This window comes from Limulus polyphemus, unplaced genomic scaffold (assembly GCF_000517525.1).
Source record: "Limulus polyphemus unplaced genomic scaffold, Limulus_polyphemus-2.1.2 Scaffold351, whole genome shotgun sequence".
In the NCBI taxonomy this organism is placed as follows: Eukaryota; Metazoa; Arthropoda; class Merostomata; order Xiphosura; family Limulidae; genus Limulus; species Limulus polyphemus.
In genome coordinates, this window is record NW_013665961.1 from 446,079 (window position 1) to 458,969 (window position 12,891).

General features: G+C 30.2%; 1 protein-coding gene across 4 annotated transcripts in view; it reads left to right on the top strand.

The window, feature by feature from the left end:
* LOC106457614 (high affinity copper uptake protein 1-like) overlaps positions 1-11,231 on the top strand; it is a 37,667-nt gene extending 26,436 nt beyond the window's left edge. For 3 of the 4 annotated variants that reach the window (XM_013917050.2, XM_022383606.1, XM_022383607.1), the window contains exons 2-5: positions 1,181-1,814; positions 2,892-2,958; positions 3,218-3,389; positions 7,306-11,231. In XM_013917050.2, coding sequence (XP_013772504.1) covers positions 1,284-1,814; positions 2,892-2,958; positions 3,218-3,389; positions 7,306-7,507 — 972 coding nt within the window. In that variant the 5' untranslated portion in view covers positions 1,181-1,283 and the 3' untranslated portion in view covers positions 7,508-11,231. The remainder of the gene's footprint in view (positions 1-1,180; positions 1,815-2,891; positions 2,959-3,217; positions 3,390-7,305) is intronic. The other variant, XM_022383608.1, reaches the window with a different exon arrangement.
* Positions 11,232-12,891: the final 1,660 nt, after the last annotated feature.

Sequence of the window (12,891 nt, forward strand, 5' to 3'; positions counted from 1 at the left end):
GCAAATGTTTTTACCACATTCCTCTTATTTAGTCGGGAAGGTTAGAGGTTAATTACTACTTATTATATAATGAATTATACCTCAGGGGAAAGCTAGACATTGATTTTAAGAAATTAAGAGAATCATGAAACTTGCATATTGGTTCATAAAATAGGTACATTGTTTTGTTTTGAATCATTTACACTTAAATTATGGATAAGAGAAAGGAAGATAATTTTTATCTGTATGTATTGTATTGCTACAGACAGAAAAGGGTGCATTACACACCTGTATTTCATCTAATTCAACCAAACACTCGATGTAAGTAAAACATGTATAGTTGACAAACTATGTTTGTTAAAAGTTAGATATTGTTCCTACGAGTTTGTTACCTGTAGCAGTGTAGTAGTGTTTAAAGTTTTTGGTCTTGATAATAAAAAAAAAAGATTGAAGAAAAAATCCTTATTTTTGGATCCTGTTATATTTTATAGCATAAGCAGTGTACAAAAAATTATTCTCCAGAGGGTGCTAGAAAATTGTGATTTAAAAGTAAAGTTGTTGCAAGTATCTTATGTGATCTATTGAAAATGAGGAAACATTTACATCTAATAGATATGGTTTTTACCAAGTTTTAATACCTCAATTTCTGTATTGTATTTGAAAGAAAAGTTTTGTCACTTCAGACAAAAAAAGCAAAATTATTCAAACTGTTCTTTTGTTTCAGTCATATTAGAGGCAGATTTGGGAGGAGGTATTTTTTTCCATCAGCTATTTTCAGACTGTGGTGAAATGGAAGCTGTATTAACACTGTCATTATTAATTTTAGTTAGGTGTGATTAAAAAAAAAAAAGTCCAAGTTTTACACTATTTATATGTGAATAACATAGAAAAATTGGAATCATTATATTTTCAACTTAGTATTATATCAGGTTGTTTCAATTTAGTCATTCAGGTAATGCCATTTAACTGTGGTTTTTGAAAATTGGCTATTATGATGGAATATTAATTTCAGCATGTGACAGTGTATTGATGACAGTCTAGCACACACCCAATTTTCTTTGCAATAGTTTTATTATGAAGTTTATTAATTTTTTTTTTTTAGTTAAGTTATTAATTTATTATATAAGAAAATGTTAAAAATATATGTTTGTCCATTAAAGTGCCCAAAATTCACAGTTTCTGGTTTCTTTTATTTTTTTAGGGTTTAAATATTCTTCCATAAATCAGAAGAAAAACAAGTTCTTTGAAAATAATTTCTGGAGGACAGTTCACTTACAAACAACTTCCATTAACAATCTTTGACAATGAACCACTCAATAATGAACCATAGTATGATGGACCATTCTATGATGAACCACTCTTTGATGAATGCAAGTGGATTCACTCCAACTACAACCAGCTTTCTTCAGGCTCTGATGACTACTATGACGGTGCATCAGATGCACAACCATAAATCCCCATCTAAGATTACAACTCCCTTTCCTAAACATGATCATTTGCCAAAGGATCACTCTCACTTCCAACCATTGATATCTCCTAATTTGCCAAATATAAATGACCATCCAGTACATGATCATAATAGTCATTCATCACATGGTCATGACAGTCCTTCAGCACATGGTCATGACAGTCCTTCAGCACATGGTCATGACAGTCCTTCAGCACATGGCCATGACAGCCCTTCAGCACATGGCCATGACAGCCCTTCAGCACATGGCCATGACAGCCCTTCAGCACATGGCCATGACAGCCCTTCAGCACATGGCCATGACAGCCCTTCAGCACATGATCATAGTAAACATCGTGTTGGTAATTATCTGGAGCATAATATGCAGGTAATCAGAATTACAGTAAATAATTGTAATTTTTTTTCAAATAAAAATAGTAACTTATTTAATTCTATTACATTAAACTGTTACTCGTTGAAAACAAACTAGGGTTTTATCTGGTGTGCTTATATTTTAATTATAAATAGTGCATCTGTAAATATTTATTTCATGGTGTAAATAATCTAGAGTGTGTAATTGACAGAAGAAATGTACTGTATTTTATCCTTGTTGCCAGGTTAGCATTGATCATGATTTTTTTGTTCCAGTTAGAGTAAATGTATGAACACATCCAAAGTTGCATAATATTTTTTTCTATATTCTATCAATTGGAAATCAGTATCAGAGTAATGGCAGATGGTAAAAGATTATTGTTAGAATATAGGAATCTATTTCATTATAATATAAATCTTCCATTTCTTGTCTAGCAAAGAGTGTAGAAACACTTAAGACAAAATTGAATATACTATTTTTTTTTTTTAAAGGAAAGATTGTTTTCTTGCTGTTAATACACCTGTGGAGGAGATACATACTTATAAAACAGGAAGTCATGTACATTCTTGACATATTTCTGTTCTTTTGCATTGATGGGAAAGAAGTTGATAAAATTTTGTGTTATAAGACAAGAAAAACTTAAGGCCAAATGTAACCTGCTATAAAGGGGAGAATAGCTTATCAGGTGGTTAATATGTTTCAGTCTTAAACGTGACATACTGTTTGTAAAGTTAGAATTGTTCTAAACATTGAAAATCACAGTTATGCATGGTTCTTACTGACTAGCAGAATCATGGGTTTAAACCCTACCTGATCTGTGTTTTCTTAGAAAAATGCAAGTAGGTTTGTAGTAGCAGCTACATTGAACAGAAAATCAAGTGCATTCTTGAACTTGTCTGTTTAGATTTTGTTGGAAGAAGTGATGTTGAGAAGATCTTACCTGTAGTCTAGTGTTAAACAGTTACATAGTTGTGTAATACTAGTTATGTATTAGTACAGAGCTTAGCTTTAGAAATAAAAAATATGACCATTTGTAGTACTAAGAGATCAGTTAGGAAATGTTTTAAGAATTTTGTTTAATTTCACATTTAGATGTACTTCACAGCAGGTGTGGAAGTGACCATACTCTTTAAACAGTGGCATGTGACAACTGTTGGAGGTATGATTAGTGATAAACCCTCACCTAAACTTTTATTTTGGTAATTTAATGTATAAATTGTTAATTCAAATGTGGCATGACTAAAGCAGGTAATATTTTACTAAGATGATTAAAACCATGAATTACTGTGACTGATTTACTTCTCAAAGTTTTAAGTGTATGATAAAGTTTGCGGTTATATATATGAATGTTTTTTTTTTTATTTTCCACAGGATTTTTTAATTATTTAACAAAATCACATTTTCTAAATTTTCAATAGGCTTGATTGGATCAGCTATTGGCATATTTATTTTGGCAATGCTTTATGAAGGCCTGAAGTTCTTTAGGGAGCATTTGTACAGGAGAAATGCTTCTACAATTCAGTACGCAACAGTTGCTGTTACTGGACAAAGTGGTAGTTCTGGTGTCACAGAAATTCAAAAAGTAACAAGGTAGGCATCAGTTTAAATTCTTTGGAAGAGTTTTGTGTTCTTGTGCTGTGCTGTTACAGAATTATTAACCTAAATAACTGACACTCTAAGTAAGATAACCACAATTGGTTAACTTGTATTCACTTCTATATACGTGCCACTGTACATTAATTAATAAATCATTAATACTTTCACACATTTAAATATTAGTATTATTATTATTTAGAGATATGAGAAACTTTTAGGTTTGAGCTACTTGTTACTACTATTCCGTGTTAGCTTTAATTGTATTTTATTTTAGTTTTTGATTTATATTTCACCCCTTTCCTTTCATGATGCTAACCCTGAGTATATGCAGTATAATCTGTGATGGGATGTTTATTTTTGTAATGATAAACAGCAGACATACAAGAAAATGTACTTTTAATTATTTGGGAACCAGATTATTCTACTTCAATGTCTATTATTTATTAAGGAATTGTACAGAATTATTTGTAATGTAAAAATAAATCGTATTTTGTTTTTGCTTGACTTTAATGTCAAAATGCTTCATACATCAGATTAAAAGTATTTCACACCATAAGTTGTTTGATATAGGTTTCTCTATTTGATTTACATTTTTATTATAAGCTATTAATTCTGCAAATATTAAACAGGCAAAATGACCTGCAGGATTTACAAACTTCTAGGCTGATGTATTTTGAAAATTTCTGCAAGAGTTTTTCATATTTTTCCACTGACTTGGACTGACTTTATTCGGGTTTCTGCAACACGTAGTAAATCACATGAGCATAAAGATGTTTCCTGTTAAGCACATCATATGAAAATATCTTTCTGTATGCTTGTATGTCACAGCAAAGAGCATGAAGGGAAAGTGGCACCCTTCATAATTTGCCATTATGTAAAGAAAAATGTTAATATTTAAGTATTAAATTTTCTTACATTATTTTAAGGAGCTCCTATTAAAGTTTTAGTCTCCATTTAATGTTTAAAGTTGCTTTTGTGTCAATCTCAAGAGTTCTTCTGTAAAAATGTTATTATTTGGAAATTGTCATATCACTTACTTGAAAGCATGTTTTAAGCTAGTGGTTTAATTAGTTGTGTATCAGTAAATTGGAACAATGTATTAGAACATAAAACCTATCTGCCATATTTGTAACATGTAGAAAGAATAGTCAACAACTACTTGAAGAATAATACAACCTTGCTATTCCTCCTGGGGGTGGTAGGTTGGACATGTGATTGAGCTCAGGGCTTGTGAGCTGAGTTTGAATCCATGCAATACCAAAAAAATGTTCCTTGCACTTTAAGATGTATGTGCATTATAAGAGTGACAGCCAACCCTTTAATGTGTGTGGTATGGTGCTCTTCTCACTGGTTCTTAACTTTTGTTCAAGAAAATAATTTTGGGAGGTTATCTTTTGAATTATTTACAATGGTAGGATGAAACATTCATGTAATTATATCATCATCCTCAGGAGTAACATTAAATCCAGACATTTTGTCTTTAGGATTGTGAACTCCTCTCTACTGAGAATTTTGGTTCATTTCTTATTCCATCCCTAGTTGAAATCTGGTTTAGTGTCAGAATACTTATCAAGATTAGTCTTCTGTATTTATTGGTTCCTTGTTTTCAATTTTGGTCACTTTCTTAGATGACCAGTACATATGTGTTACCAAAGTATTTTAATAACCAGTCATGATGGACAATCTTCAGCCTGACAAACCTCTTTCTTGAGAATTAAAAAAAAAACATTGTTGTCTTTGTGCTTATTAGCCTTCCCACCCTTGAAAAGCTTTTGAAAATCACTTTTCATCCTCCATCTGTAATCATATTGAATCAAGACTTGTATCGTAGAATCGTAAGTATGATTTAAGACTCTTGATGTGTGGTAGGGAAAATTTAGACATTAAGAAAAAAAATTGACATTTTTTTCATGTAGGTTGCTAGATCCATCATTACAAAGGATGTAATTGAATGGGGGTCCCATTGATAGAAAATTAAACAAAATTTGAAGTCCTAGTATGGGCCCTTGAAGAGGACGTTGTATGAAAAAGAGCAGAAAGAGAAAATATTGACTGGTAATTATTCAGACATTCCAATAGTAAGCCCTTTAATTTTATGGCCATATCATATAGGTTAGCAGCTAGGTAGCTATTCATTGTTCAATGCTCCATTTAAATGGAAAATGATTGCAGTTCAGGTGTGAAATGATTTTAATCTAATTTTTTTTTATGGCTGCAAAAGATGGAAGTGATCTGGTAAATCTCGTGACTCCAGAGTGGATGTAAAGTAAATGGTACAATAGATGTGTGTTTCAATGAAGATTAGAGTTACCATAGACATCAGTGCTATGCCCTGTGGTGAGATTTTGATGTCCATACCTTGAACATCTTGCTTGAATAGGGTTTAGTGGTTGATAGTTTCATTGTTAAACTGCTGTTGAGGTAACAGTTGGCTACATCCTTGATGGCACATTTGTCTGATATTTTATGTTTATTGATCAGGAAATATGTGATATTCATGTATGATAAAAGTAATTTATATCGGAAATCATCAAATATAAAAATATTTCATATTCAAAAGCTTGTCTGTATTTTCATTTTTCAAATGCTTTATTAACCCATTGTCAGGAATTTAACATTTCTTTTCACCAGTTGTGAAAATAAAAGGCTTTTACTTATATTTCTTAATAGTATAAATATATACTATGTTGTTGTTGAGCTTAGGATTCTTCTACAGTAGGTGTGTGAGACTTGTTAATGATAAATGAACAGCACGCACTTCACTTGTTTTCAGATATTATATATATATATATATATATATATATATATATATATATTCAGAAAAAGTTAAACGTATGTACAATAAATTCTTCACACTATATATATAGTTCTCTTCTTGTTAAAAGTCCACTTAGGCCTATTCAATTGCTTTATAATTTCAGTTGACAAGCCAAACTATCTACTCTATTACTATCACACTAGTATTCTGTGTGTGATCCACTTACAATTGTGGCGTGAGTTACCTGTAATCATTTGGTCTTCTTTCTTCTGGAGATCCTCTGTTCTTTTTGTCAAAGTGTACCCAGGTTGATTCATTTACTTTATAACCATGCTTTGATGGAATTAATTATTATTATTATCTCCTTTTCTGCTGTTAGTCTTACTCTAATATATTAAACACTAGACCAATGTTAATCATTAGGCCTATCACTTCTACGCTAGTTAACTCCAATGCCAAACTTTTCCTTGCCCTGTAACTTTACTCTTTTGTTTTTGCTATTATCTCTCTACTATTGTCTGTCTGCTGCTTCCACTCATCTCACACTATTTATATGTGGATCACTTATTTGTCTGCCCACCTTCTATATTCTTGACGTCAGTGTATTGCACATGATGTTCGATAGTCTCAACACCAGTGAATTATAAACACAACTTCCTACATTCATCTGCCTTTAACTCTTATTACAACAAAAACTAAACAATAAGAAAACATTCACTAACAAAAATAAATTAATCAATAATATCTAAACTAAACAGTTTTTTTATATCATGATACTCATAATGTTTCTCATGTACATAAACAGTTGCATTTACTTTGAAATTTTTCTTTTCTGTCAGAAGAATCACATGGTTTGTGGCCTTTTTCTTATTTGTAAGAAGAAAGAGTGAGCTTGAGATTTGACCTAGATGTAGCTGTTAACTCTTTGTTTAATATAATTTAATATGGGAGCATACAGACCTTGTACCTCTTTGTTATAGAAGTTTGTCTAGTCTGAATTGACTGTTACTGTAGAAAATTGTTTTATCCTTCAAACTCTCTCTCTCTCTTTTCTTTTTTTTTGTACCATAGTAATAAGATGATTTTAGTTTGTGTTGTTTGTTGTCATAGAAACTTGTGTTTCATGTCCTCACATTTTTCATTTTTTCACAGAAACAAGATGATGAGTTTTCCACACCTGATCCAAACTCTTCTACATGTGGTGCAGTTTGTGATAAGTTACTTCTTGATGCTTATGTTTATGACATACAATGTGTGGGTGTGTATAGCAATTGCTCTTGGCGCTGGAGCTGGATTCTTTCTATTTGGTTGGAAGAAAGCTACTGTTGTGGATGTAACTGAACACTGTCATTGATAATTTAATAGAGTTTAAATATAAAAAAAAAAGTTGCTGTTGAATGTTTAAAACTCTTATTTATCTATATATCTATACATATATAAATAAATTTTGAAAAACAAAAACTTCTATGGAGCTTGGCTTGCTGGTATGACAGCCACTTGTATCTGTTCTTATTAGATGTTTTGTCACAAGTTAAGCTCTGACATGGTGATACTATATACTTGTGTTAGTTTTATGGTAGTTCAGTTAGACATTATGGAAGGAACAGTGTCCAATAAAAATACACAGTAATTATTTCCCACAAAGACAAACCATTTGTGTAACAGTTGATCTTTGTCTTTATTAATATACTCATTTTATAAGTTATAGTTAAGTGGATTCAAAAACTTTGGTTGGAAATTAACTAAAATATGTTTAAAATTTTTAAATATGTGGTTATTGGCAGCTCATTTGAAGTTTCTTAAGTTTTATTAATTTTAATTTTGTCTGACAAATAATAATATTCTTGTTAGTACTGACTAAATGAAACTTAAATATTTTTTTATGAATTCACTTTTATTGAATTATCAAAAACACTGTGGCAACAAGCACTGTGTCTAGAATTTAGTAAAACTTTAGGATAATGAAAGACAAATTTACAATGTAAATTTGTATGAACTAATGGAAACTTTGAGAAGTACTGTATGATTTTTTTGTTTAATAAAACTACTTAGTTAAAGAAAGAACTGTAATATTTGAAATCATGTTTACAAGTGGCAGTACTATGGTACTATGAAAAATAATGTAAATTTACTTGTTATGACTTGCATATTTTCAGTTCCTCTCATGAAGGTACTATTGGATGATTTTAGTCATATATTGTTATGTTCTCTTTGTGTTATGAACTTTAACATTAAAACAAAAATCACATTTTTATCGTCATATGTGGAAATAAGAAAAGGCTTACAATCCAGAAAAAAATTATTATTTAGTCTAACATTTTAAATTAAACTCTTGTACTTTTCCTATAAATTAACTTGTTTGTTGAACAATTTTTAAATTGTCTATTTATGTTAAGGTAAATGTTACCAATTTTGAGGAAGTGGAACAGCAGAGTAATAAGTAACTTGTACAAGACCTCATGACCCACACTTCTTTTATATTTATAGTGCTTGAATAGTAGAGTAATCTGTAAACATTCCGTTGGTCAAAAAACTTCATTAGTTTGCGTTGTGCGTAAAGTAGCATACCACCAGCAAAATACTAAATATCTACTTGTATACCAACTTTTATCTAAATCAGTGTAGTAGTTTAAAAATGCATTAATTAACAAATAGAAGACTGTAAAAATATACATATTGAAATGGATCGTTAAATTACATATTGGATAATCAATTTGCAGAAATGGACATATTAACCCTCTTAAATATTGATAGGTGATTAATGAGCCTCACATTATTAAAAAGTTTTAACTCCTTAGAATTTTTAAACTAGCATGACATATCCACGGACAGAGAGCACACTAAAAATGGTTTGTGTTGGATCATGTTAAAACTATTTTCTATATTTATCAGTTTGTGTGATGAGACTCGTAGAAAATGTGTCGGTACAAACTAAACAGTGTTTTCAATATTATTCAAACTTATCAAAGTAAGCTTAATATTTGATAATGCAAGATGTCTAATTAGATGATATTTGCAGATTTGGAAAAAGAGTTTTTAAGCTTATTTTTTTAAAGTTTACTGAATGGAAAAAGATGCAAAACATGTGGTGGAAAATGTCTTGAAAGATAGCCAGATGAGTTAGTGTTGCATGTTTCATTCCATTATTAGTGACATTTAATATGACACTGTACAGGACCACTGATGTCTTAAGCAAAATATGTATACGTATTATTGGCACACAGTTCCATTGATTTCTGGAAAACTAAATTTGTACATTTCTTAATGTTAGATTCATGTGTAACAAAGATAATGTTCTATTTCTCAAGTACAATACTCTTGCTTTTAACTTGTTAACTTCTGTTGCTTAAATAACTTGTGATTGGTAACTAAGAGAAGTTTTTGATGGTGATGTATGAGTTTTTACAAAAAAAAAAGTGTTTAACATAATGTAGAGGTAATCATATGGTGTAATGTGTTTTTGTTGTATGTATGTTAACCTGATACTATTCATATATTACTTTCTATCAGCTTGTTAACATACAGAGATTTAAGCCTACTCATAGCTTGAAAAGAGAATCTTAAGTGGGAAATATATCTTGTAACAGATTGACTAAGAAAAAAAAACTAATATTGTAGTAAAAGTGATTTAAGTGAACTATATGAACATTTTTAGAAACTGTCAAAGTTTAAAGCTCTAATTACACGTGTATAATACATAGTAATGAGACTCAATAATTATTCTTGAGATGTGGTATATATTGTGGTGTTTAATGCCATTATTTATTTGTTTGAAAACATTCCTAGATGTATAACCTTGAGAATATGAAAGAGGATTATAAATGAATAATTATCAGTTTATTTTTAGATGACAATTGTCATGAAAAGTTTAAAAACAAATGCTATGGTTCTTCTTGATGAAAATCATGTTCAGGTACTAGAAAATAATTTTTTTGATATTAAAGAGTTGATAAAGAATTGCCTTAATTTAAATATGATGTAAATTCAGTTATCCTGCTAGATAACAAAAACAGCCTTGTGAAACTGGTTAAAATGGCATATGATGTAATAGTTATGATTTTGAGAGTATCAAAAATAAGTGTTTAAAGCACCAATAGACAGTTATCTTTGCTGAAAAAAAACTTTTACATATATTTAATGGCTTTAAATGTTTAATTGTAATTGAAAAATAAAGTCAGTCTTTGTGGTGATAATGGTTCACAAGTTAGACTGTGTTGGGGGTCCAAAAGTGGTTTTAGAGTTTTAGTAGGTACTATTTGTTTTTTTATGTAAACAAATGTTTTTGTGTGTATATTTCTAATTAAAATGGTGTTTTTTTTTCTATTTAAAGAAACCAATGTGTTCAGTAAAATGTGCAATTAATGCAAACTATAACATGTTCACAAAAATATATTCTTTTGTATGCTAGAAAGGAAGTTAACATGTTAAATATTCACTTTTGATAAGACTACATTTAAATAGGGTATGGAACTAACCTTTTGGTTTTCACTTATAACTTTATAGTATAAATGATCAGTAGCCACCACTCTTTCAGAGAGCAACCAGTTTTAACAGGAATAACACTGTATTTACTCACAAGATATCAATTTGTTTGTGTTTTATGGTTGACCTATCTTCGAGAAAGTAGTTTGTCTATTTGATCATACTGGATTTGGAGCAGAAAGATATCACTTTTAAATCATTACATCATTTAAAGCTGATTTAAAATCAGGTAATAACTATATATAATATGTTCATCACTTATTTTAATTGCTTCAATAAATGAGAAGTGTTAATTCTTGGTTATTGTAATGAAAATAGTGAAAGTAACTTTATTCAGTTTTCTGTATATGTGTATATATATATATATATTATTTTTTTTTTTCTGAACTTTCCTTTCACAGCAACTTATTGTGGTTTTTAGATTTAGTTTATAATCATATTGTTTCAAGTTAAATTTTGAATTTGTTTCTTGCAGTTGTTTCGTTTTTGTTATTATTTAGAAAACGTTAAATTCAGTGTTCATTGGTTGATATTGTATAGAAACAGTAATCCTGTAGTGTTCAGTAAGTAAATGAAAAACAACGTTGTATAACACAGTTTTGTGTTTGTATATTTTTATTTTCATTTTCCAACAAATTGTGTTGGTTCTACACTGAAAAGTTTTTTATCACCAAAATAGTAGATAGACTTAAATAACATTATATGTTCAAGGCACTTAGCTGCTATTATCATAATTTAAACAACTAACACGTCCTCACCTTGCTGGTGTAATTGGTGGAATGATTATTATCAACTCTGACATTAAATGCGCTGACAAAAGATCTTCAGTTCTGTTATTTATTTTTGATTGCAAGAGAAAAAAAATCAAATTGAAGAAAGGAATGCTTGCGAAATGAGATGGGGTTATACAATGACATGTATTTACTCCTATGTGCACAAGTGGGGATCAAAGTGTGTATGCCCCGACATTGTGCAGAATGCCATTCAACGTTGTATTATTACAAGCAATATAAAGTCTTCTTTCTTGTCTGGAACTTCCTTGATGTCTTATCGAGGGTTCATGATCGGCGAGTTAATTCCGAGTTGATGTAGTTATAATTCACTTAATAGGGAGCTAGCTAGCTCTATGGTCTTCACTAATCATACGCCAATTTTTCCTACCGATGACGTAAGGTAATGTTTTTGTAAAAGTACTAATGTCCTATGTGAATCCACGGAAGCTGAATGATTTGTCATGTTCGAACTTTATAAACGTTCCTAGTCAATATACCTGAAGTTCTTTATTAACAAGCGTTAATCACAGTTATAGCTTACGAAGTTTATAGCAACCCAATAATAGATACTGTTTTGTTGTTTGTTTGTTTTTTTGGTGCGTCGAGTTGGTTATATTTATATGCGTGTGGAGAGTTTCTCGAAACATCAGTTTATAACAATACTGACGCTAACACTAGCGTTTACGTACACATATATATTGTTGATTCTTACACTCGAGAATCTTCTACAACTTTAGAGAATAGGCGGGAGTTTCGCAATACATATTTAACACTATAAGTTATGTATATTTCTCAGTATAACTTTAATTTAAACAAACATCGATATTCAACTAAATATATAATAATAAATCCGTCACAGGTAGTACTTAATAGTATGGATTGTGATAAAACAAAATGGCAGCCATAAAAATTGTCCGTTTAAAACCACCTTTACAAAGTCTCGATAATTTTTTGTTAATTTTATGTAACTCAATTTCTGTAGTTTCAAGTTTCAATACTTTTTGTAGCGTTAAAACTTTCCATATTACTATAGCTAACTAGGTTACGTATATATCTATATATCGATCTCTACTTGTCTTTATAAAATTTAATTTTTTTTTATTGTACTTGTAATGTAAATATTAGTAAATTTAAGGTAGTTTAAGAGAAAGCTTGACAACTACATGACTGATAAGGGCTGGCGTTAAGACTTTCTTTAAATTAGATTTATTTAATAGTTTTAGTTTAGAGGATGAGACAGCCGAGATGGACCAATAGGTCCCTTTTTGTCCCTAAGCATTATATTATGTTATAAGCATGACTTTAATTGCCCTGTGCTGCCCTTGAAACTATTCTGCATGTTAATCATAATGGCCATGATTACTTGCTGTTATAAATTCAAATTCGATGACGAGGAACCCACTTTGAGACTAATAATGGCTGGAGACGGCTTAAATGGTTAATGAAGAAAAACTTTAATATAAGTTTAACATGACAGCAAATG